Here is a 26,970-nt window from a genome sequence, read left to right on the forward strand (position 1 = left end):
ATCTTTTTGGATAACATCTGATCTCAGGTAAGGAATCTATTTTACCAGTCTTAGGATAATCAGACCCGTTTTCACAGAGATATAAGCTTTTCCCCTATGTGTGATGTGGCTGTTTGGCTGTGCGAGCGATCAGGAAATATATCAGATATCAGATTGCCTATATAGCGTGCATACGTACACATATACTATCGATAATCTAGCGTTTATTTGAAAACTATTCATAAATAGGCAGAAAATGTTTAATGTTAGTGTATTCTAGAATATTCCGTTTATTATGTAATATTTTTATTTTCCTTGAAAACGAGGGCTTTTCAAGATGCTATAAAACGGAAATGAACAGATAAAAAAACAATCCGCTTTGACAATGTTGACTGGAAAATGAGTCATTGATAAGCGACGGGCAGATTAGACACAATTTAGACATAATTTAAAACATAGATTAGGCGATATTAACGCTAACATTGAAGTGGATGGTGGGCATTCAAGCACTAAATCGTGCGCCCCCTGCTGGCACTGAAAGAGTTAATAGCTTTACATTCTGACAGCCGTCACCGATATATGGCTAGTGTTTGGTCATGATTGATTTCGGGCTATACAAATACATTTGATTTTATTTGCTTATTTCAAGAAATCTTGCCAAGCCAAATTAGCTTATTGCACTGGCAGATTATTTAATTTATTTCAAACACATTATTTGCAACTAGTTTTTATTTAAAAAAAAATTCACACCATTTTTGCAGTGTTGAGTTCCCTTCCCTGTCCTGATTGGATAAAGTGGGAACGGGATACCAGGACATTTATTTTGTGTTTACTGCAGAGCAGAGGGACTTGGAGACCCATGTTACTGACCAAACCTTCTAGAACAGTGATAGCTGTCGGAATGTGGAGCATGTTAGACCACTTATTATTCTAACAAAGAAAAACCACTTACAGCTCCTTTAAACTACGTTCAAATCTCAGTAGCTTTTTCAGTAGTTATGTAGCTTAGGTAGTTAATTACAAACTACACATTTCCCTAGAAAGTTTGTATTTTCCCGGTACCTCAACAACAGATGCCTGCCCCCTCCTTAACACTTTCAGTGCCAGCCGACGAGAGATCTCGTTTTTAATCGTTATTTTTTTATTATCGATTTCCATTCATTTTTCATCAATCTAGCCTCACGTTACCAGTGGGGATCTGTCTGAACTCGAACAGGGAAAATATCGCCCCCTATTGTCTCTCTGGATGGTACTGCACCCCTTTGGATTGGATTGAATGAAACGCATGGAGAAAAAAAAGTCCTGCTTCCACATTTTACTTGTCAGACAAGTAACCGGAGACGATCCAAGTAATCGCCCACCACCAGAACAGCGGAGAACGTGTGTTTCCAGTACCCAGCGTTGGTCAATAAACGCGATCGATATTTGGAATGGCGATCAGGAATTGGAATTATCTTTTTGGAGAACATCTGATCTGAGGTAAGGAATCTATTTTACCAGTCTTGGGATAATCAGAGCTATTTTCACCTATATAATCAGCGTGTGCCATATGTGTGTGTGTGTGCGATCAGGAAATAAGATAATCGATTTTTCAGCCTGCTTCTATAGCGTGCATAAGTACACATATACTATCGATAATCTAGCGTTTATTTGAAAACGATTCATAAATAGGCCGAAAAATGACAACGTGTTTTGTGTATTCCAGTGTATTCCAATAAAGGGCGTTTATCACAGAATCAAAATGGTATAAAACGGAAATGAACCGATTAAAAAAACAATCCGTTTCGACAATGTTGACTGCAAACAAGTCATTGATAAGCGACTGCCATATTAGACACTAGGGTTGTCACGATACCAACATTTGTTTCGATACTATACCAATATGAATTGATACTTTTCGATACTCTCAGATGTCATTATTGTTCTTTATTTTAAAACACAACAATGAACAATGACAAGAATAAATAAATTAAATTAAAAGCAATGGCATTCAAAATGCTGGAGAACTTTATTTGCACTCAAAACAGTTGCTGTACAAGGTTTCTGAACCCAGCTTTCTCAACTGTATATATATTGGAACTTGGTCCACACAAATGAACTCCGAGACTGCCCTGTTGAGCCTTTTATCATCTTTGGACTAATTTGTGTACTTAATATGCTGCTCAAAAAAAGCTGGGAGGTTAGGTTGCTTCTGAGTGGGGGGAGTCACTCTGTGAGCCTAATGCAGCAGACTTCTGTAGTTAAAAAAATGCAAGGGGTAGAAAAAGTATGGTTGTATTATTATTATTATACATTTGTCATAGCAGAGGGCCTAATTAGTTTGAGATACCATAACCTAGAAAACATTTTGATGAGCCTATCATAATCTAGAACTAACACAAATAATAGATTTCCGTTGTCTTTATACAGTATGTATGAACCATTAAATGGGCAATTGTCAAATGTCTCTGTATAAATCACGTTTGTGACTAAGCTATAGAGATGCACATGTGCATCAATTCATTTCTGTTGTGGGTAGGCAACAGGGGATGCTGTGTTTACTAGCTTTCAGCACGGCAATTTAGGCTATGTATAGCTTATTATTAGGCTTTAATTTATTTTCTATTCTTGCGAATAGCATTGTGAACATTTTCTAATGCTCGTATAAGGAACTGTAGTCACGAGAGCTAGCATAGCTCATCCAACGAATGTTGGTATCAATGGCATGACTACAGTACTGATGGGAGCTAGTCCGAGCTACTGTAGCATTAATGTAACGTTAGTTATCATACCATACCATCTGCAATTGCAGTGAGGATCTTTATTAACACATTAACTGCCACGTAGTTTGCCCCTCTCATACCACTCTCTGCCACCACTCTAAGCCTATGGAGATGTTCACCTTCTTTGCAGGGCTATAACTTTTTTAATTGTATTGCTAAATTGACATTACTATGGCCCATTCAACATCGATTATCTATTGTTCAGGATGTAGGAACGTTATACTTTTTCATTCATAGATTCATACGAAAATACCGTCTAGAATATAAATATGTTTTTATCGTTTTCTGCAGTAATTCCTAGAACGCTAGTTATAGGCCTAAACGCATAATATAGATTATCAATTGCAGTTTATTCGTGATACACGCTATATTAAAAAAATCCAGGGGCGGCTAGGTGGTGTAGTGGGCAAGGCGCTCGCCATCAACGCTGGAGACGCTGGGTTCGAATCCAGCTCTCGGCGTTGCTATCAGCTTGGCTGGTTGTTCATACTAACACAATTGGCAGTGTTAGGGGTGGGAAAGCTGATGGGTGGGTCCTGGGCGTTGTGGACAGCGACCCCTACAGTTCGGTCGGGGCGCCTGCACAGCGAGGGTAGGATCTGGAGGGAGGTAGTGTGACCTTCCACACATTACACTCTCCCGGTGAGAATCTGTGCTGCCAGGCTGGCTGCCGGCTGGCTGCACATGCGTCTGAGGAAAGCATGCGACAGTCTCCGGCCTCCCGGACCAACAGTAGGGGGGAGTGCGCAACAACCAGGAAGGGGGTTGGGAATTGGCATAACGACTACCAGTGGGATGGGAGAAAAATCGGAAAAAAGGAGGGGGGAAAAAGATACAAAATAATAATAAATCCAACTGAATACGATCCTAAACGTTATGACTCATCATGCGCGGATGAACGAGGGGGGGGTCGTCTATAATTCCGTGATCGTCAGTAAATGCTTTATGTAGTATGGGTGATATATTGATCAGAGCAGTTTGCATTAATAATAATAAACAATCACGCTGAAAGTAACGTTACTGTCCTCTTACCGTTCGCCGATGAGACTGGAGGAAAAAGATCCCACTTATTTGACGTGGATCGACTAGATCCATTTCCGGTTTGTATGGCGAAATAAACGGCCAAATCATATCGATTATTGAGTTATGGCAGCGATCCATATACACGGATGTGTGTCTAGAGTCCTGCAACAATATGTGACTCATCATCATTAGGTGGCTTCTTCGTTCCGAAGGTTGCCTATCACTCTCCAACCCATTCTGTCCCCACTTCTTCTCTCCAACTCCGTGACTCCGCCTCTCACTCAACTCCAATCACAGATGTTGTCTACCCAGCCTCTTCTTGGTCTTCCACTTCCTCTCTTTCCATCCACCTTCCCCATCACCACCTTCTTGAACATCTCCCCGCTGGATCCTCTCAGAACATGCCCGCACAACTCCATCTTTCTCTTTTTCAACCTCTCCAGCAGCTGTCCTCCTTGCATATCCGCTCTTCTCAGTACCTCCTCATTCTTGATCTTATCCTTCCATGTTATCTTCAGCATCTTCCTCAGTGTCCACATTTCAAAAGAGTCTATCATCCTCTTTGCCTCTTCATTCAGCGTCCATGCTTCTGCTCCGTATGAAAAGACTGACATAACATACGTTTCCAAAATCCTGGTCTTCGTTTTCCAACTTATGTTTCTTCTCAATAATTCTTTATGGTTCCAGAATGTGCCCTTTGCAATTCCGGTTCTTCTCTTAATGTCCATGTTAGCTCTTCCACCTTCACTGATCCAGCTTCCAAGGTACATGTACTCCTTCACTTGTTCAAGTTTTTCTCCATCCACCTGTATTTTACAAACAGTTCCTGGTGTTTTTTCAATGATCATTACTTTAGTTTTGTGTTTAGCGACATTCCATAGTTTTTGCATTCGACATTCAGCTTATTCATCATGTCCTGTAGATCTTCTTGACAGTTACAGACTATAGCAGTGTCATCCGCGTATCTTATATTGGTGATGTTCTATTCGCCAAGTTTTACTCCTTTCCCTCCTCTCAGACCTTTTTTCATCAGTGATTCACTGTACATATTAAAGAGTACAGGGGACAAGATGCATCCTTGTCTTACACCCTTCTCCACCGGGAAGTCTCTTGATTTCTCCTTTCCTATTCTAACATTAGCCTTCTGCCTCCAGTATAAGTTGGCAATTATTCTTCGGTCAGAAACTGGTATTGCCGGACGCATTTCCCAGATGCACGGAGATCGATTCGATCCATTTCCGGTTTGGTAACTCGCCCGATCATCCACCAGGCGGCGGTATTGAAGCGTTGCACTGTTGTGCAGGCTCCCACTGTATCAGACCAGGCTCTGTGAGGGAATTATGAATACCATGGGCGAAAAAATGAAATATGATCTCAATAACGTCGTACACCGTGGAATGGCGGAATTCGCATGACCTTGAAACACGTCGTAAGCCGTTTCCGGCGGTGGATGTGTTAACGTTAGCTAGCTAGCACATTTTGCATAGAATAAACTCGGCTAACGTTAGCTTATATAGCTAGCAAACTATAATTCTAGTTAAAGCTAGCTAACGTTAACACTTTGATCGCCATGGGTTAAATTCATAATTTACCATCCCTAGCCAGCTCTATTTGTCTATGGAGAAGTTCCCCTTCTTTGCAGGGCTATAACTTTTTAAATTCTATTGCTAAATTGACATTATTATGGCCCATTCAATGTCCTATATCCATTGTTCAGGGTGTAGCAACGATATACTTTTTCATTCACATATTCATACTAAAATATAGTCTAAAGTATAAGTATGTTTTTATCGTTTTCTGCAGCTTTCTCCAGAACTTGATTTATAGCTCCAAATGCATTATATTGATGATGAAATACAGTTTGATAGCAATCGGCGCAAGGTAAAAAATTTCAACTGGACGTGGTTCTAGAAGTTACTACGCATCATCTGATATTGACCGGATGGGAGAGGGGGCGTTTATAATTCCGTGGGCAACGTTATACCATTCATCTAGTGTGGGTCATATGATCATCAGATCAGTTAGTATAGAAGACGTTAGAAAATAACGTTGAAACTCACCGTATCTTCCTCGCGCCGTTGGACGATCAGCTTGGAGTAGACAGTTTTCGATTATGGGATGTTGATCCTGATGAACCATTTCCAGGTTGTATAATACTATATACGTCCAAATAACGTTGTTTATTGAGTTAGGGCGAGCGATTGATTATCCAGTGTGTTGAGATAGAGTCCTGCTAATGATCGCGAGTGCCCGGACGATTTATGGATGAGCACTTCCTGTTTGACGAGTCACTTCCTGTTGGCGATCTGCCGACCGGCCACCAGATGGCACTCTTGAACCGCTAGAGAGTTGAGTGGAGATCAGCAGTATATCTCAGGACCCCGGAGGAGAAATATGATTTCGATCACAGATTTTTGAAATATTGACATCAAAGACGAGTTACGGCGTCTTCGGCAGAATGAGCATGGCTAGGAATGACGTCTCTAAACACGTCATCGGCGATTAAAGTGTTAATCAATAAAGATCCTCACTGTGATTGCCGATGGTTATGATAACTAACGTTACGTTAATGCTAGCTCTCGTGACTACAGTTCCTTATACGAGCATTAGAAAATGTCCACAATGCTATTCGCAAGAATAGAATTCTCAATCTCTCCCCATCAGAGCTCTCTCTTCCGGTAAACTAGCGCAACGTCATCACTGACAGCAGCGCTGTGCTCCAATAGGAAGGTATTCGCATGCATAAATGAATAAATTAAAGAAAAAAAAGAAAATGTTTTTCCAAACGCAGTATAGTATCATTTCGAACACTCTAGTACCGCGGTACTATACTAATACCGGTATACCGTGCAACCCTATTAGACACATAGCCACAATTTAAGATATAGTTTATGCGTTCGCAAATATGAGAGCTCTGTCATTGAAGTGGGTGGTGGCACGCAACAGGGTTCCGGGGCACCGGAGGCGTGGCACTCAAAGTGTTAAAAAAACATCCGAGGATTGGCCTGTCCTTGTCCTGAGGCAAAAACACCCACTACTAGTCGGTTCGGTTGTATGAGATTCCAGACTCTCTATTGTGATAATTTCCGGTGTTGTAGTTGTTTTTATATTGTATAAGTAGTAATTTTGTATAAGCTGGCATTTTGTATTTAGCTGCAATTTTTTAGAGTAGTTAATAAGATGTAGTTTAACTACTTCTCGGAAAAAGCATTTCATATAAAAGTGTTCTGTATTTTTGTATGACAACAACTAATAAAGAAACTTGAAACTCTTTGTGCAGTAACTGGGTACTACAGTAGTGTCCCCCAACACCGGTAGTCTGTCGGCTAACCTTGCAAGGTCACAGTTATGGACGATATGTCGGGTTAGAAATGTGTTGTTACAAGTCTGATGCAATGACAACATAACCAACAGCCAGTAGCCAACAGCAGCCACGGCCATAGTATCCGGTGGCTCAATTATTCATTGACGTTCATCGTGACTTCTGGCGTTAAATGATAAGACTATCGGCGGTGACGAGCCCGCACGTGTTTTCAGCCCATACTCACGCCTGGTTCAAGAGAGCTCCATGCAATTAACACAAGATTAGTACTTTCTTCTTACTTTGACGTCAACCAAGAGGTCGGTCTGAGCTTCAAGTCGTTGACTTTATTCTCAATTTGTTGCGTGGGACCTAGAGATAAAATGCAAGGAGTTTTATTTACAAACTGCATTGTTGCTTAAAAAAAAGGGCATCACTCAAAATGCATGTCACAACCTCCGCGATACATAATTATCTTTCTACACACGTTTTTGTATCTATTAATTTAGATTGCTGCTCACCTGTCCAGGCTGTCCTGTGTTGGGTAACAACAAGTTTACTGGGACCTCTGGTAAGTGTGTACATCATGCGAAACAAACACACCTACAACGTGCTTTTCCAACTCGGCTGGTTCTGCGTCGAGCCCACAGCCTACAAGCTACAAGTGACTGTCAGAGGTGTTGGTACCGCCTTGAGATGGACCGTAGCGCAGAAGAAGCATAAATGTAATTTATGTTTGGTTTAAAGCCGTCTGTTCACCACAAAGGGTATCCTATAGGTCGTCCAAGGTGAAACAGCGCCACATGCTTGAAACAAACGCGTGTCCCTCCCTTCCGATCACAATCTTGGACGGAAATTCGTCTGATTCACCTTTGGAAAGCCGTTCTACATTAATGCAGCGTGGGGAACCGCCAGCTCCAAGCTTTGGTTTCTTCAGAACCGGAGACCCATCACGCTCGGGCACCCCCCGGGTGACGTCACGCCACGCCCCCACTAGTCGGGATGGAGGAGGGGCAGCCGTTCGAATAGTACCGCCAACCTTTCACTCATTAATCCAAATGTGTAGGTTTATTCAGTATAAAACAATAATTAAACATTAAAAAACCCAATCCAGATTAAATGTTTAACTATATGCGTGTGTGGGGTATATCCACATACATTCTTAAGAGTTTGATCTGTAGATGAAAAATATGCTCATCATGAATCAGAATGGCTCTGTGTACAAACATCATTACCAACGTAAACAAACGTATTACAGCCCCAAATACATATTAGCCTATAGCTATAGTTCAAAACTCATATCTAGTGTTATGCTATATCAAACCTCAGTCAATCAACTAGACTAGAGAATAAAAACATGTCTCCAATCTTTGGGGGGGTGGGGGGGGGGGGGTGGCTACCAATTTGTTCACTTTTGGATCACAGATTGGGCCTTTAAACGAGGTACCACGTGCCCTTTCATGGCCGATGTAATGTTTCATAGTCTGATGGTCGACATGTCCTGAAGCCAATGTAAATGTAGCCTTGTGACATCATGGGCTGGAATAATGATGAACCTCAATGCAAGCAGCCATGACCTGCTGTACGATCTCCAATCCGGCTTTAGGAAGTCCTACTCTACTGACACATGTCTTCTTTATCTTACAGACAGTATCAGGAGGGAGATAGGTTCAGGTAAGCTGTGTGGGCTAGTTCTTCTGGACACAGTGAACCACGACCTACTGCTCTCCAAGCTTAAGGCCTTGGGTATGACCGAGACAGTGGTCAGATGGTTCTCTTCCTAACTTTCTGATAGGGTCCAGCAGGTTGAGGTCAGTGGCACTATGTCGGATGCCAAGCCCATAGTATGTGGGGTGACTGTACATAAATGACATGTCAGCAGCATGCTCATGTAGCTTGTTTTTATTTTCAGACGACTCAGCCCTGCTAGTCTCACACAAGGATCAGATCACACTAGAACAGCTGCTAGGAGAAGAATTTGCAGGGGTCAGCAGTTGGCTTTCGGACAACAGGCTTTCTCTACACCTAGGTAAGACAGAGGCAGTATTATTGGGCTCCAAGCCCAAGCTCAGGAAAGCACAGGAGTTCAATATCCAGTTAGGGTTTGAAACCCTAAAACAGCAAAAAACAGTGAAGTATCTATAGGCTGCATGATGGGAGTCTAGATGGGGAGGCTATGGCCTCCCAAGTACTGGGCAAAGTCAACGCCTGCACCAGGTACCTAGCTAGGAAAGCCAACCTCCTTGGCAGAGATAGTCTCAGGCCACTAGCAAATAGCCTAGTACTCTGCCACTTTGATTATGGTAGCGTGTCTTGGTTCGAGGGCCTGTCAGGGACCATAAAAAAGAAGCTTCAGGTTTCCCAAAATAAGTTGGAAAGGGTGGTAATGGGTCTTGGCCCCCGCACCCACATAGGGAGGAGTCAATTCCAGGAGCTAAACTGGCTTCCTGTGGAGGCCAGTTACTCAGCTCAGACTCAACGTAGTGCACAATATTATCAACCAAAGGTCCCCTAGATACCTTCAGAACTACTTCACCCCGGTCAGTGAATCCCACAACCACAGAACTATAGCAAGCATAGCAAACCTGAAGCCTGCTTCTTTTCGTTCCAAACTAGGTCAGTGCTCCCTTGCTTTCTCTGGAGCCCAGGATTGGAACAAGCTGCCTATCCCCATCAAGCAGAGCTTGTGCCTCCACAGCTTCAAGAGAAATGTCAGGAAGTGGCTCATGGACAGAGTAGAGGAATAGCCCCCCTATACTAAGAATGGGATTCCAACTGTTTTGTTATTGTGTGATATACAATTTTAGCTATGTTAGTTTTCTAATGCTTTAAATGTATGTTTTTGTGTCCTTGTCATGTTCGTTTTTTTGTTGTGGCCTAACAGCCCTGGGACCATGACGGAAATAAGGGTCTTATTACTTACTCTCTCATGTTATCCTTTGGATTCTTGTTGTGTGTTTTTATTCCATCAATAAAATCAATCAATCATCAAAAGTCAGGAACACAGACCTATCTTTTGTTTTTTGTTTTAACCATGCCTATTTGATCTGTTGCTTGAAGTTTAACCTGTAGCACACTGAGATTTAATTGTGAAATGTAGAGTGCACTACAAATTAAATGTATTATTATTATAACGTCTATGAGCGACAAAACATGGTGTAAACTGGCAGCAGTGTTGGTAGCGAGATCGGCTGTGAGAAGAAGCAGCTCAGACAGGCTTATCCTGGGTGATACTTGTCACTCCATGTTGACTTAATCCTCTTTACCCCGTTGGGGGGCATAGGGGGCGTCCACCAGAGCTCTCCATCTCACTCTCTTCTGGGCCAGGGCCTTTGCTTCTTGCCAGCTCACTCCGATGTGGTCAGTATAACACAGTCTCCAAGCCATGCGGCTAATGTCCATCTATGGAACCCTTTACCTAGTCAGGTCCATACATATGGATACATATTTGGACATCAACACAATGTTCATCATTCTGGCCCTGTACGCCACCACAATGGACTTGGAATTAAACAACATGTAAATGCCTGCATTTATATAGCGCTTTTATCCAAAGCGCTTTACAATTTGTTCCTCACATTTTACCCATTCAACTCACACATTAACAGACCGACGGCAGAGGCAACCATGCAAGGTGCCAACCTGCTCATCAGGAGCGATTAGAGGTTATGTGTCTTGCTCAGGGACACTTCGACATGCTGCCCGGGAGGAGCTGGAATATAACCGGGAACCTCCCAGATTACCAGACGACTGCTCTACCTCCCGAGCCACATGTGTTTTAAGTGCAGACTTTAACTGCTTTAATTTACACCCAAATTAGGTGAACGGTGTAGGAATTGCAACCGTTTTTATAATTATGTGCTTCCCCCTTTTTAAAGGGACCAAAAGTAATTGGAAAAAGGGGGAGGCACATGTAGAAACTTGTAATTCTACACCATTCACCTCAAATTAAAGCAGTTAAAGTCTGCACTTGAAGCACGTCTTGATTGTTTCATTTCAAGTCCATTGAGGTGGTGTACAGACATTGTGGTGGTGTACAGTCATTGAGGTGGTGTACAGAGACATTGATGTGGTGTACAGTCATTGAGGTGGTGTACAGAGTCATTGAGGTGGTGTATAGTCATTGAGGTGGTGTACAGAGACATTGTGGTGGTGTACAGAGACATTGTGGTGGTGTACAGAGTCATTGAGGTGGTGTACAGAGACATTGAGGTGGTGTAGTCATTGAGGTGGTGTACAGAGACATTGAGGTGGTGTACAGAGTCATTGAGGTGGTGTACAGAGTCATTGAGATGGTGTACAGTCATTGAGGTGGTGTACAGAGTCATTGAGGTGGTGTACAGAGTCATTGAGGTGGTGTACAGAGTCATTGTGGTGGTGTACAGAGTCATTGAGGTGGTGTACAGTCATTGTGGTGGTGTACAGAGTCATTGAGGTGGTGTACAGAGTCATTGAGGTGGTGTACAGCGTCATTGAGGTGGTGTATAGTCATTGAGGTGGTGTACAGAGTCATTGGGGTGGTGTACAGTCATTGAGGTGGTGTACAGAGTCATTGAGGTGGTGTATAGTCATTGAGGTGGTGTACAGAGTCATTGGGGTGGTGTACAGAGCCAAAAGTGTCAATGTCCACATAATATGGACCTGACTACATGTGCTTCTTGAGGAACAAAGAGACTTTTTGCCTTTCACAAAGATTTATTTCTTCCCAGATTGTGCGATGAAATTCCTGAGTCCCAGGAAAACTAAACATGGAGACTGATGACTGATGTTAATAAACCCGAGAGTACAAAAAACAAAAACAGGAACACCCACTCTGGTACGAACAGGTGAATCCAGGTGAAAGCGATGACCTTCATTCCACTTGTTAATCCACTTCAGAGGAGATGTAGACAAAGAGACGAGTTAAAGAGGGATATTTTAGCATGGAGAAAAGAGATGTGGATTGTGCAAAAGGAGGTATAACTCATTAGGGGGGGGGGGTCCTAATGTTGTGACTCCAGTGTAAGTGGGTCGGGGCTCGAACATAGTACTGGCCCCCCCTCACATTGTTAGTACTGGCCCCTCACATTGTTAGAATGAAAGAGTGGTATTTTACAGAACAGTCACTGGTTTGCTCCTGAGATGGTGAATACAGTACATTTGATATAGGTCATTCTAAAAAAATGTCCCTCACATTTGTAGCCTATAAGGATCAATGTACATAAATTCACACAAAGCGCCATGTTTTTGATTTTGAGTTCTGTTAATCTAACGCTCAAATTCATACACAACTTCCTGTACATTCATTGCATTTGGCAAAGTGTTTCCAGACATTACTGTGCAAAAACACCATAGGAACTAAAGGTATACTGTAGGTGATGCCACATGAAATTTTAGTGAAGACGTCGCTACAATTCAAAATGATACACAATGCTATGTAAATGAGAGTTTAATCTTTCTCTGTTTGTGTGTTTATTTGATTTCCATGTAGGTTATGGGTGACTATTGGTTAGGGATGGACAGTAGTCATTTAGTGAGTTTTGACAAATCCCTACTTATGTAGGCATATGTTATGACTCGCATACGATAATTTTCCTCCAAATATGATAATTCTACATTAAATGTTAAAAGTATCATACCAAAGGCTTAGAATTATCGAGAAGCGAGAACTTTTCCCATCTGGCAACGCTGGTGGGGGTGGGGTCCTGGCGCCATGCTTCTGTCAGTAATGGGGATCACAGTCCTGTAGTAAACTGTCTGTGATGTAATTGACTTGGAGCAGCTCCTGGTAGTACTGTTTCTCCACCGCCGTGTTGACAGTCCATGCCACCACCTCCACCTCCCTCTGGGCCCAGTACTGGACATAGTCCCTGTACACAGAGACAAAGGCGGGACACAGTCAATAGAGATTTCCAAGTCTCGTCCTCACACCCTTACAGAACACAGAAAAGTGAATGTAATGAATCAAGCAAAACGTTTTTTTTTTTTTTCGGAAAGGAATTATTCATATTAAGCTTTTTGGTTTTAGAACAAGTATTTTCTGAGGCTCTCTTCCATGTAGGCTTGTAACACTCTATATTTCTTCATTGTTCTTATGCAATGAAGGAACCAGGCCAAATAGTTGCATATTTCACCTACCTATGGACATTAGGGAGGCCTTTTAATACACAAATCAAATCAAATCAAATCTCTTTTGTGCTAATCTTGTTTATTTTTATGATTATTGCACTGTGAATGAGAGCTATTTTATTGCACTGCTTTTATTCTGTCTGTACTTTATGCATCGCTTTTATTCTGTCTATTTTATACTTGTATGTCTGCACTTAATGCATCGCTTGCACCCCCCTCCGGACCACCCCCCTTCTAGCGACTCAGCACCATCTTGTTAAATCCTGGGGAAAGCCCTGTTCTTTATACAACGTTTGACAGACAACATGTTTAATGACAACATGTTTAATGATAATTTCATCCGTTAAAGAACCCAGGACGCCTATCGTAAAGAGTGGGGGGTTCCCCGACGTTCCTGGCCAAATTCCCAATCAGGTCTCTGACATCAAGGCCACCTAATCATCCCTTACCCTTAATTGACTGATATCAATCCCCATCTCCTGAGCCGTTCAGCCATTGGGTAGTGTGATGTGTGCCGGATGCCAGTGTATGGTAGCCATTGAGCCTGCGTAGCCCAAGGTTGGGTGCTACCAGTGGTGGTGACGGAGGCAATTTACACTCTACATTGTGGGGCGTGCTTTGAGTGTGAGAAAAGCACTATATAAATGTAATGAATTATTATTATTATTATTATTATTATTATTATTATTATTATAATGAAGTGAAAAGCCAAGGAGGAGCGAAATGTGTTTACGAGGAAATGCGACTGGCAGCAGCAGCAGGACGCCACACCGGAACAACACGTGTTTATCATGATCAGACGAGCCATCGAGGAGTAGTTTGCAATCTTTACTTTGTGAGAATAGAGCCACCAGGAGGCCAAATGACTCAAAACTTCACATGCCTTCTTGCTATAGTAGTAGGACAAACGTTTTTGTTCACTTTCGGTCCAAATCGGACAAAATGTTCCCAAGTAGCGCATCACTTCCTCTTTACCATCAAGGAGGTAATGAGGTCATATCCTCAGAAAGGGGTCTATTGTGTGCAGTTAAAACCCGTCTGCACACGTGGAAAGGCTCGATAGATGTAAATGTGCATTTGTATAATGTAACTCTTAGGCTACGTTCACACTGCAAGCCTTAGTGCTCAATTCTGACTTAATGCTCAGATCTGTTTGGCTGTTCACATTATTATTATTATTATTATTATTATTATTATTATTATTATTATTATTATTATTATTATTATTATTATTATTTTGTGGCCAATGTCAGATTCCAGTATGAACTCATCACGCTCCTGAACTGACCCGCATGCGCAAATGAACAATAAAGCAGATGGACGTAAACAATTGTGACAAATGTCAATCCAGAGTGACGTAAAAGTTGTATGAAAGTCGCATGACTGAGGTTGCATTGCAAAAAATCAAGACCTGTATCTTATTTAGTACCACATATGAAAGTGGCCCAAATCAGAATTGAAAAGATCAGATTCCATGTGTTTTGTGCTGTTCACACTGTTGTGAAATTGGATCCGAGTCACATATGAGCAAAGAGATCAGATTTGGGCCACTTTAATGTCATCTGCAGTGCGAACGTAGCCTTAGATACCCGGGTGCGCATGCTTTGGCTTCCCTGAGGCGTCTGCAGTCGGTCCAGTGAGAATAAATATCTTTCGTTGGGCCGGCCAGTCCTTATCTCATGTCATAAGGATTAAGGAGCTTTTATAATGGATTATAGCCTGCTAGTCTGTAACATGACCACATGACACCAGTGAGCTACAACTCATCATCAAACACAAGATTATAATGGAGACGGTGTTCCTGCACAAAACACATTCAAGTGTTAAAAACAGCTAATTTCCAATGTAGTCTTCAATCTCACACACCACAGGACAATATTAGGGACGAAAGAAAATCCTATTCATATAGAGTCTGGGTTAATTCCGTATTTAATAAAAACACTGAGAAATACAATTTAATTGTTTAGACTTTATGGATGAGAAGTACAATTCTGCAATTATTGAAAAGATCTTTCATAAATCATAAACAAGGGCTTTCTGTTTGAGAATGAACAGCCCCATTGGAGTGTACCCAGAATTAGGCAGAGCATATCGACTATCTAAATATACATTTGAAGTAGTGCTGTCAGGCGATTAACATTTTTTATCTAATTAATTACAGGATTTGTAATTAATTAATCGCATTTTAATCGCATAACCATTTTAGGGCTGATATTCTATAATCATATTTCAAATTGCATGTGTCCGGATGGCAGAATTCAGTACTGTATCTACAAAACCTTCTGTTTAATCATCTTCCATTTATTCATTTGCTTAGATTTTTCAGGTCTGGTAAATTTTAGCATGGTGTTATTCACAGTCAAAGATAAAAAAAAATTAAAAATAAAATTGAATTGATATTCTCATTTGGTTCATTACAATTTACTCAAGCCTAGTAACAGACACAGTATTTCTGACACTGGGAATACATTCCCTGAGATCCATAGATGTCCCTAGAATCAGATACCAAGAACATGCAAATGTACCATATAAAAACAAGTTTGTAAATGTTTATTCTACGTTCTTATGGAATGAATGAGATTAAAAAATATATATATTATTGAAAAAATATATATGGTATATGTTTTATTAATTGAGTACATTTTCATAACGTGATAATTTGCTGTGTAATTAATTAATCTAACGCGATAAACTGACAGCCCTAATTTGAAGGTCTTGGTCCCTTGATAAGATTCCACATTTCTCTCAGAATCAGCTGAACAGCTGTATGACTAACAAGTCAGGACTTATAGGCTCCTTTTGTCTCCATGGTGGCACTAGAGGAAAGGTCATGGGGTCAACAAAGTCAATAGACCCGTTTGCTGTATACAAACATACCGTGTTCGAGCCAATCAGCAATACCAACTGAGTCACGTGACTAAGTTGCCCCCTACATGCGCGAGCTGCTCCGCTAAAAAAGTACAACGGGGCTCTATGGAGAAACCATGACACTCGCCTGACTAAAAGTTGTTTCAAAACAAAAACGGCTGGATGTCATTTTGCCAAATCAGCATGGCTGTGAGTGTGAGACTTTCACCTTTTACATATCTAGCTTTGGCATGGATTGATTGTTTAGATCGCTAGCATGGCTAACAAATGCAAATATATTGTAGTCTGCCCCGTTGTTCTGACAAGGATTATGTTCCTTTTGCCCCCTTGATGCGCACGCACACAGAGTCTGACGTGGACTGCGAACAGGTCTATAGGGTTCCTCCTCTAGAGGTCATCAATGTTCACAGCTAATTTGAACAAAATGTAATAGAAACAAAACAATTGAGTTATTATGTTAATTTGAAGGATCTGCTGCCAGGGTGAATACATAATATCCTGACACTATGGTTTCAGGGGTTATGAATTATAAAGGAAGGAATCTCTGTCTGTGTGTCTGATGTGCATTTATCGAGAACCATTCATCAACTTCCCACTCATCAGGTATATTGCTGAGGACCCAGGGGAGTGCAGTGTCTAACTTTTGAACTGTAACTCTCAGAAACAAATTATTGTATCTGTGGGTCCAGAAAAAATCTATCCATGTAAGCTCTGCCCATCTGTAGTGTTGAATTTGGTGTCATTTGGTCAGATGGTGTCACTATAAAAAATGTGACGTCGATCGGATGAGTTCTCAAGAACACTGCAAGCAGCTATACTGTGGTTCTACACAGCACTGCAAGCAGCTATACTGTGGTTCTCCACAGCACTGCAAGCAGCTATACTGTGGTTCTCCACAGCACTGCAAGCAGCTATACCGTGGTTCTCCACAGCACTGCAAGCAGCTATACCGTGGCTCTCCACAGCACTGCAAGCAGCTATACCGTGGCTCTCCACAGCACTGCAAGCAGCTATACCGTGGCTCTCCACAGCACTGCAAGCAGCTATACCGTGGCTCTTCACAGCACTGCAAGCAGCTATACCGTGGCTCTCCACAGCACTGCAAGCAGCTATACCGTGGCTCTCCACAGCACTGCAAGCAGCTATACCGTGGCTCTCCACAGCACTGCAAGCAGCTATACCGTGGCTCTTCACAGCACTGCAAGCAGCTATACTGTGGTTCTCCACAGCACTGCAAGCAGCTATACTGTGGTTCTCCACAGCACTGCAAGCAGCTATACCGTGGCTCTCCACAGCACTGCAAGCAGCTATACCGTGGCTCTCCACAGCACTGCAAGCAGCTATACCGTGGCTCTCCACAGCACTGCAAGCAGCTATACCGTGGCTCTTCACAGCACTGCAAGCAGCTATACCGTGGCTCTTCACAGCACTGCAAGCAGCTATACCGTGGCTCTTCACAGCACTGCAAGCAGCTATACTGTGGCTCTCCACAGCACTGCAAGCATCCAAACAATTCAAATGATTTATTGCCGATATTTGTTGTAACATAGAATATAACCGATAGGGCATTCAGATCCTCATCTGCACCGTTGTTTATATAGTTTATTTTCCTCATATCTTTATATTCAGAGTTAACACTATGATCGCCGGGGACGAGTTAAGACGTCATTCCTAGCCATGCTCATTCTGCCGAAGACGCCGTAACTCGTCTTTGACGTCAATATTAAAAAAATCTGTCATCGAAATCATATTTCCTTTCCGGAGCCCTGATATGTACTGGTGAGCTCCACTCAACTGTCTAACGGTTCGAGAGCGCCATCTGGTGGCCGATCGGCCAAGAGGGAGGGGCGCGCCAAACAGGAAGTGCTCATCCATATGTGCTCCGGGCACTCGCGATCGGTAGCCGGACTCCATCTCAACACACTGGATGATCAATCGCTCGCCCTAACTCAATAAACAACGTTATTTGGACGTATATAGTATTATACAACCTGGAAATGGTTCATCAGGATCAACATCCCATAATCGAAAACGGTCTACTCCACGCTGATCGTCCAACGGCGCGAGGAACATACGGTAAGATTCAGTGTTATTTTCTAACGTATTCCATATAAACTGCTATGATGAACATATGACCCACTCTGGATGAATCATCTAACGCTGCCCACGGAATTATAAACGATCCCCCGCCCATCCGGTCATCATCAGATCATACGTAGATCATTCTAGAAGTACGTCCAGTTGAAATTTTTCATCTCGCACAGATTCCTACCAAACTGTATTTGATCATCAATATAATGCATTTAGGGCTATAAATCACGTTCTGAAGAAAGCTGCAGAAAACGATAAAAACATACTTATACTTTAGACCATATTTTAGTATGAATATGTGAATGAAAAAGTTTAACGTTGCTACACCCTGAACAATACATATAGGACATTGAATGGGCCATAATAATGGCAATGTAGCAATAGAATTTAAAAAGTTATAGCCCTGCAGAGAAGGGGAACTTCTCCAGACAAATAGAGCTGGCGAGGGATGGTAAATTATGAATTTAACCCATGGCGATTAAAGTGTTAATTATATTGTTAACACTGTTTATTTATTCTCATATTTGTATATTCAGATCGAATTGTACTGCCTATATGTATGTCTTTCTACTATTACCCTGCCCATACCTGTACACCCCCCCCCCCCCCCCCCCATGCTGCTATGACACCTGGATTTCCCCAAGGGGATCAATAAATGGATATTTTTATCTTAAAATGTATGATTTCAGTTGGAGAAACTCACGGGGAAACAAAGTTCTTCTGCACCAGGAAGGCAGAGATGCCACAAAGCTTCCACAGCAGGTGGTGATGCACCCAGTCGAGCATCACGTCCACGAGTGTCATCCAGTAGTGTTTCCATAGCGATGAGAAGCGCGGGGCGCCGTCTCCTAACCGACTCAGGCTCCAGGGCCTGTGGGTCAGAGCGGTGACCACGTCCGGGTCAGCCTGCCTCATCTGGGACAGAAGAAACGGTGTCAACGGAGAACCAAGAACCAAAAGTGTTGCTTACGGTTACTTTAACACACCGTGTTTAGCAATAAGCAACAGTCTCGTAAGAAAACGTAAATAAAGTACTAATCGTGACCACAGGAAAAAAGGTACATAATGTACATTATGTTTTAGCCATACGTAATATATTTACGTTTCATATCGGTGAAAGTAAAAAATAATTATGCTTGTCAAACTGACAATGCTTGGGGTCGGGGGCAAGTGCACTCACCACTAGATCAAGCCGACAGATAGATATAGTTTATATATGTAAAAAGGATTATATGCAGGTATACAGTATACAGACAGATGTGGATATATATATATATATATATATATATATATATATATATGGTAAGAATAAATATATATTTACACGGCATATACAGCATTATTGTACATGCATTGTACATACATAGTTATATGGGTTATATGCAGGTGTATGAGTAGATATATAGAAGGATTATATGCAGGTATATTCAGACAGATATGGATATATATGCAGTAAATATATATATAAAATATATCAACCTGCTGTACCCCTGGAAGGCCCTTGTACACCCCTTACCCTGTAGATTACTTTAGGCTCGAACGAGCATACGATGCTGGTGTTGTAGAGAACCGGGTGCTTCTTAAACAAGTCTTTAAGGGCTGCTGCTGCCTGTATGAGAAGGAGAAACATATGTCTACTGTAACTCAGCTGTGTGTGTGTGCGTCTCCTGAGAGCAGCTGTGTTATCAGTAGGAACCCTGGTCCTGGGCCCTCATTTATCAATGGTGCGTAGCACAGATATGTGCGTAACCCGTGTGTACGATAATTTCTAAGCAAAGTGTGGGACTTATCAATTTGAACGTGTGCTTGACTTTGTGCGTATATATACGCACAGCTCAGACCATGCGTACCTGGCGCCCAGTGGTAGAATGAGAAAACTGCACGCACCATGAGACGGACTTTCATGCATTAGTTTCAACTGTCACTGACGTGTTCATATGAATATGATCCGTAATTCATTATAGTTAATTGTAAAATAGCGACAGACAGTAGTGTAATTATTGTCAAACCCTATAGCATTTGGAATAGGTCTTTCTTTCCGAATGAATGCAGCATGGTTTATATATAGCGTTATCGGAATACTATGGGGTGCGCTGACTGCGCTCCGCGGGGGAGCTGTTTTCAGAGATAGCAGATAGGGATGAATGAATGAATGAATGGCAGTCTAATTGCAGAGAGAACATAATATTAACTAGAGTCCGCTACCCGAGACACATTCTCCTTGATTTGTACCGCAATTTGAGACCGAAATTAGAGCGTGGAACAAAACGCACAAATGCCATCCCCATGCACATTAAAGTCCTCTCCACCCTCGGGTATTTGGCCACAGTCATATTCCAGCATGGTTATTAATGACACCAACGGCAAACAGTGGTTAACTGTCTTTATTAGTGTTTGCGCTGCCCAGGCAGCAATGGTCTTTAGGAAGTTAATAGATATCATATCCGATATCACCGTGTACACGTCTGTCAGCCTGTCGCGTATTTCTCCCATAACACGCGTTCGCTCGGTTTAGTCCATTTTTCCACATTTCATGGAGGTGTTTCATTACCGTGGTTAATTAATATGGTTAATTACGGGCGGTTCTATATGCAAATACTTAAAATCGTGCACGAGCGCAGAGCGTAGAACAAGTGGCATAAATTCCGTGCTAGGAACGGAAATAGAACACTTTCTACGCATTGTTGATAAATGAGGGGGGCCCTGGACCCTGCATATCGCTGCCTGAAACGACCACTTCCACATGGTCTAAAAATGTGCCGATTAACAACAAACAGAACAGCTAGTTGTCAAGTGCAGGGTATTTGCAGGTTTCAACTAGTTAAATTGAAGACCTTTTTAATACCACTTAGAGCTAAATGTAATACCAATTTCACGACTATAGTATATATACTAGCAAAAAGTACACATAGCGACACTGAGCTGGCAGCTGCACTTGCGCGACAATTTAAATTCTTGCACGTTCCATACAAGCTCCCACCAGACACACCAAGCTCCCGGTAGCACAGCAAAAAAACAACTTGACATGAATACAAAAACATTTAATATATTTTCACATTATTTCATCTCCCGACAGCTGGGCTGCCCCAAATATTTTTTTATCCCTGTGCAAATTAAATGTAAGACTTTTTAATAACCTGCAGATACGCTGAAGTTGTTAAAGATAGTGTTGCAAACCAAAGAACTATAATGTACCTGAACGTGTTCTCTGACGATTCAGAGTGAAATGGTCAGAACAAGGCAAATACAATGGAAATGAATGTACTTTCATTCCATGTAAAAATGTATCGTCAACTTGAGAATTAAGCTTTTTTTGCTTCTACATTCTCTGGATCAGGGGTACATCCACCCATCCATCTACAGTCTACACTCATTGCACACACATCCACAAGCACACACTCACTTTAAACAAACACTCACCTTAACACTCACTTTAACACTACACCATATTTTATCTATTTATTAAAGAGATTTGCACTAAATCCATACCTCATCCAAACCCTTTTAAGTTTGCATTTTTGTACCGCATTGCCTGCATTTTTACTTCATTGTACTTTCATTGTATATTTGTATAGTGTTGAGACTTAATTCCTCTTTTACTTACTTAATTTTTTTTACTGTATGAAGCACATTCTCAGGGGCTCGTACAGAACCAAGCATGTCACTGTAATGTACATGTACTTTATATGACAAATAAAAGCAAACTTGAAACTTGAACTTGACTGTGTTGAATAACCGATCATGATAACGTGTATGCTGCTGGCTGTACCTCGTCAGGATGACCTTTGACATCAAAGTAAACGGTGAGCTTGAGCTTGATGCATTCCTCCACGGCCTCCTGCAGGGTCGGCACCTTCTCCCCAGCGAACCGCTCTCTGGAAGGTCAGCAACAACAAACCCTATAGACCTGTTCGTTGTTTACAAACATACCATGTTCGAGCCAATCATCAATACCAACTGACAGCCCAAACCCACAGAGCGCGGGCATGAGGCGCTTCACTTTCAATCCCATGTTAACAGGTGTCGCTGTTCACACCGGCTTTGGTTGGATTCAGAGGCGTGCGCCACGCGCATTTTCACAGAAATACACTCAATATCTGCATTATTACCACAAATATAGATGTTGTTCAACCAGCTAATGTGTCTGTATCTTTCCCAATACAAATAAACCATACTATACTTTTTCAGGAGTACAGTCACACTGATTTCATCATTCTAATTAATTAGATAATAACTGGTTATACATGCAAAATAGAACACTGGAACTGGAAATCTTTAAGAAATCTTCAAACGGGGACTGACTTTGCATATATTTGGGGCGGCTTTGGCTCAGGGATAGAGCGGGTCGTCCAATGATCGAAGGGTTGGTGGTTCGAATCCCGCTCAAGCGCATGTCCATCCCATCGCCGTTGTGTCCTTGGGCAAGACACTTAACCTACTTGCCTCGTATGAATGTGTATGCATGTGAATGAATGTTGGTGGTGGTCGGAGGGGCCGTAGGCGATGATTATTCGCCACGCTTCCGTGAGTCTGCCTCAGAGCAGCTCTGGCTGCAATTTTAGCTTACCACCACCGGTATGACTGTGTATGAACGAATAATGGACTCTGTGAAGCGCTCTGGGTGTCATGAAGAGCGCTATATAAATCCAAGCCATTATTATTATTATTATATAGACTAGGCATTTACAGCTGTTCCAATGTAAATGTGCCTTCCTCCGTGTGCTTTCGCCCACTCTGAAGTCGGACTCGGTGTGGATGGCCACGCTCGCTGTTCTTGCACGAAACCCCTCCGGACCACCCCCTAGTTCCGACTCTGTACCAACATCCTGGGGAAAGCCCTGTATTACATTGCTATCACTGGACCCAGGCGAAGAGGATAAGAGCCAGAATTGCACATACTCCATCAATACTTGCTTTGTTCGGTGTCTCACTGTTAGTCTGGGAGGCACCACACACATCATAATGAAATGCACATTTCATGAATGGCATTGTCCAAAGGTTGCCAATCTGTGTGTGTGTGTATCCGTCTGTCTGTGTCTGCGTGTGTGCCTGTCTGTGTGTTTCTGTGTGTGTCTGTACTATGTATAAAATATATATATATACGCCCGTCTCTCTCCCGCTCACCTGAGTCTATGCTTGGCAGCTGCGTCTAGTGAGCCCAGCTCAGAGAAGCTCATGTGAGAGAGCGGTCCAGACCCGCTGGTGGTTCTGTCCACAGTCTCATCGTGCATCAAGATGGGAACTCCGTCTGATGTGAACTCCAGGTCCAGTTCCACACCCGTCGCTCCGTTCTTGCTGGCCTTGCATTGAGAGGGTTGGTTAATTGGAGAAGCATGAAGAGACACAGCATTCTACTCAGGTAAGAGGCAGGCAGGCGGCAGGCCTAGAGGTAAAGAGGCCGGCCAGTAACGGAAAGGTCGCTGGTTCAACACCCGACAGGAGGGTGTAATCCAGCTGTGAGCTGGTGACTGAAGGCAAGGGTGCCTGGTATTACATCTACTGTGCCCACCGTCCTGTCTAAGTGCCCTTGAGCAAGGCACTAAACCCACAAACTTCTTCCTGCACTCTGACCTCTGATGAAATGTATATGCGTGGGGGACTGTGTATGTATGTTAATAGGAGACTAATTTCAATTGCCTTGTGTACATTGACAATAAAAATGATCTTCTTCAAGATATGTATAATAATAACTTTATTTTTAAATAACAAGACATGGCATTCTACTCAAGTAAATGTAGGCTGTAAGTGGTATTTTTTGTTGTTAAAGTAAGTGTTTAATAGCTATAATATTCAGACAGCTGTCACTGATATAGTGTTTAGTCAGTAATTCAGTAAACAGAATAAATGTTCTGGTATTTCTGGACCTCTCCAATCAGGAGAGGAGAGCTCCACAGTCCACACTGCAAATGATCTGACAAAAATAAGAAATAAAAACTAGTTTTAAGCAAATGTGCTTGAAACAAGCAAAAATAATCTGCCAGTGCACTTGGCAAGATTTCTTGAAATAAGCAAACATGGGGCGCCCAAGTGGCGAACCATGTAACACACTGCACGTCAGTGCGTCGTGAAGCGGCCGACCCGGGTTCGATTCCCGGACCCGGCGTCCTTTGCCGAATGTCTTCCCCCCCGCTCTGTCTCCCGTTCTTCCTCTCTCTCTCTCTACCGGACTGCCCGGTAGTAAAAACAATAAAAACCTACCCAAAAAAAATAAAAATAAATAATAAGCAAACATTTCTAGGGTTCTTTCTCCTGATTGGATAAATTGGGAACAGGATACCAGGAAATGTATTTTCTGTTTACTGCACTACTGTCTGGGAGTGGGAGACCCATGTTACTGACTAAACACTATATATCAGTGATGAATGTCAGAATGTAGAGCTATTCTTTTAACACGTAGACCACTTAATAAAAAAAACTGGAAGAAAAAACCCACTTACAGCTACTTTAAATGTGTGCATTTAACCTAGGATGGCTTAGAGTAGACGACAGAGTACAGCAACTTGCAATGGGCCTGGTCTACAAGATACACAAGATACACTACACGACCAAGGTACCCATGTGCATGTCGAAATACTTCCCAAAGGTCAGTGAATACCACGATCACAACACCAGAGGGAGCTCCACAAATCATGTTAAACCCAGATTCGGCTCAAACAAGGGACTAAACACGTTTTGCAATTATGCCACATCAATGTGGAACGCCCTACCCTACCCAAAGCTGTAAAGGAATGTGAATCACTACCCACTTTCAAAAACTCTCTCAAAGAACACCTACGGGAGACTGCAATTCGAAACTGGCCCCTACAAATGTCCTAACCAAGTTGTACAGTAAATTACCAAGTATGGCTTTGTCAGTATTCCAATGTACAGTGTACAGTGTCCCCTACCCAACCCCCACACCTCCAATGTCCGAACACAACCCCCTCCAATGTACAGTAAATTACCAAGTATGGTCTTGTCAATAATCCAATGTACAGTGTTGTTTGTACAGTTGTACAGTGTCCCCCACCCACCCCTCCTACCCAACCCCCCCCCCCACTCCTACCCACCCCCCCCCCCCACTCCTACCCAACCCCCCCCACCCAACCACCTCCAATGTACAGTCCCCACCCACCCCTCCTACCCAACCCCCCCCCCCACTCCTACCCAACACCCCCCCCCCCCCACTCCTTCCCACCCCCCCCCCCCCCCCCCCCAACCACCTCCAATGTACAGTCCCCCCCCACCCCCACCTACCCAATCCAATGTACAGTTTCTACGCCTAATGTATATACTCTTTTCTTTCTGGACTCTTTTTGTATCACAAACAGTACTGTAATTGCAAATCTGGTATGTCATAAATGTATAGATGTAGCAGTACTGTCTATCTGTATGTCATGTATGTCATATATGTTACGATGAATTGAAAATGGGGGACCCTGATGTAAACAAGACGAAAGTCTTTCTCTGGTCTGCATCCCCTTAACAATTGTATGTATTGAGCTGTACTGTACTACCCATTCTGCAATCTGTTAATAAAGTTTTCATTCATTCATTCATACAGTCCCCCCCCCCCCCCCCCCCCACCGACCCAACCTCCTCCAATGTACAGTTTCTACGTCAAATGTATATACACTCTTTTCTGGACACTTTTTGTACCACAAACAGTACTGTATTTGCAAATCTGGTATGTCATAAATAAATGTATAGATGTATTGTAGCAGTACTGTCTATCTGTATGTCGTGTGTGTCATATATGATGAATTGAAAATGGGGGACCCTGAACAAGACGAAAGTCTCTCTCTGGTCTGAATCCCCTTAACAATTGTATGTATTGATCAATGCATGCGTGTGTGTGTGGGGGGGGGGGGGGGCATGCATAAGAAGTCAACCTCTCAGATTCAGCTCCAACAATAAATTATGCTGGCCTGAGGACAGACACATTACCTGCTGCTTCACGTGAGATAATGACATTCAGAGCACTGAATCTATGAGCAGCTGTTCCGAGGGATTTTCCAACGAATATCATTATTATTACACCCATCCCCGTCTCACCTCCCGAATGGCTGCCATAGTGTTCTCCGGTGCATCATGCCCCCCGCCCCGGTGGGCGATCACAGAGACCCCGCCGGACCCCGCTGTGGCTGCAGGACGCAGCACCTGCTGTGCTCTGCCGGAGGACACTTGGGGGAACTGGAACATCACCAGAAAGAGGTAGAGGGAGACGGTGAGGGCGGTGGACCATATTGGACTTCTAGTGACCAGCAGGACCACGACGAACACCGCGGTGTAAAGGGTGACTTCGTCTCCGAGCTGCAGCATTGTTTACAGTCAGCAGCACATCAGTGTCGTGTTGTTGACACCGCAGCGAGGGAGAGGTTCACGTCAACTTACCCGCCTCAGCGAGGAGAACTACTTGGCTACCTTCCTACTTAGCGAGGAGAACTACTTGGCTACCTTCCTACTTAGCGAGGAGAACTACTTGGCTACCTTCCTACTTAGCGAGGAGAACTACTTGGCTACCTTCCTACTTAGCGAGGAGAACTACTTGGCTACCTTCCTACTTTTTCCAACCTCGTTCCGAGAAATGTCCCGTGCTCCACCTTCAAATGATGAATGAAACCGGCGACCAAATGTGCAGCGCCGTGCCCATGGCCAGTTCACGTTTGAGCGTTTCAACCATTGACTTTGATCCAAGACAAGTGGAAATCTGAACGGTCACGTGGATCTGAACGCTCCTCTGCGGCAAGACGTCACGTGTTCCAGCGCGTGTTCGTGAAAAACACGAAGGAGAGGACATAATATTTTTTAATTGAACGGGCATTTAAAAAAGTTAAAATTTGACCAACGATCTGTAGC

At 42.8% G+C, this 26,970-nt stretch overlaps 2 protein-coding genes across 2 annotated transcripts in view; both read right to left on the minus strand.

Annotated features, from left to right (window-relative positions):
* Window positions 1-8,004, minus strand: part of mcrip2 (MAPK regulated corepressor interacting protein 2) — a 34,596-nt gene extending 26,592 nt beyond the window's left edge. Inside the window, exons 1-2 of the mRNA XM_084319114.1 lie at window positions 7,587-8,004; window positions 7,368-7,437 (exon numbers count right to left, since the gene is read on the minus strand). Of these exons, the coding sequence (XP_084175240.1) occupies window positions 7,368-7,437; window positions 7,587-7,653 (137 nt within the window). The 5' untranslated portion in view covers window positions 7,654-8,004. The remainder of the gene's footprint in view (window positions 1-7,367; window positions 7,438-7,586) is intronic.
* A 3,766-nt stretch (window positions 8,005-11,770) lies between these two features.
* gde1 (glycerophosphodiester phosphodiesterase 1) lies at window positions 11,771-26,790 on the minus strand. The gene is made up of 6 exons (XM_084318859.1): window positions 26,167-26,790; window positions 23,257-23,432; window positions 21,902-22,007; window positions 19,649-19,741; window positions 18,836-19,047; window positions 11,771-12,914 (listed from the first exon to the last, which is right to left on the minus strand). The coding sequence occupies exons 1-6, from the start codon at window positions 26,431-26,433 to the stop codon at window positions 12,767-12,769; spliced, it is 1,002 nt and encodes a 333-aa protein (XP_084174985.1). The 5' UTR covers window positions 26,434-26,790; the 3' UTR covers window positions 11,771-12,766.
* Between the last annotated feature and the right edge of the window lie 180 nt (window positions 26,791-26,970).

This window comes from Notolepis coatsorum (assembly GCF_963971535.1).
Source record: "Notolepis coatsorum genome assembly, chromosome: 7".
NCBI lineage: Eukaryota > Metazoa > Chordata > Actinopteri > Aulopiformes > Paralepididae > Notolepis > Notolepis coatsorum.

What these genes read in the sequence shown, in the direction of transcription:
- gde1 (XM_084318859.1), bottom strand. Translation starts at nt 26,433, where the DNA reads ATGCTGCAGCTCGGAGACGAAGTCACCCTTTACACCGCGGTGTTCGTC. An exon ending in AGCCTAAAGTAATCTACAGG is followed by an intron (nt 19,048 to 19,648) that starts GTAAGGGGTGTA and finishes CTTCTGTCCCAG; the next exon opens with ATGAGGCAGGCTGACCCGGA. An exon ending in CAGAAGAACTTTGTTTCCCC is followed by an intron (nt 12,915 to 18,835) that starts GTGAGTTTCTCC and finishes CTCTGTGTACAG; the next exon opens with GGACTATGTCCAGTACTGGG.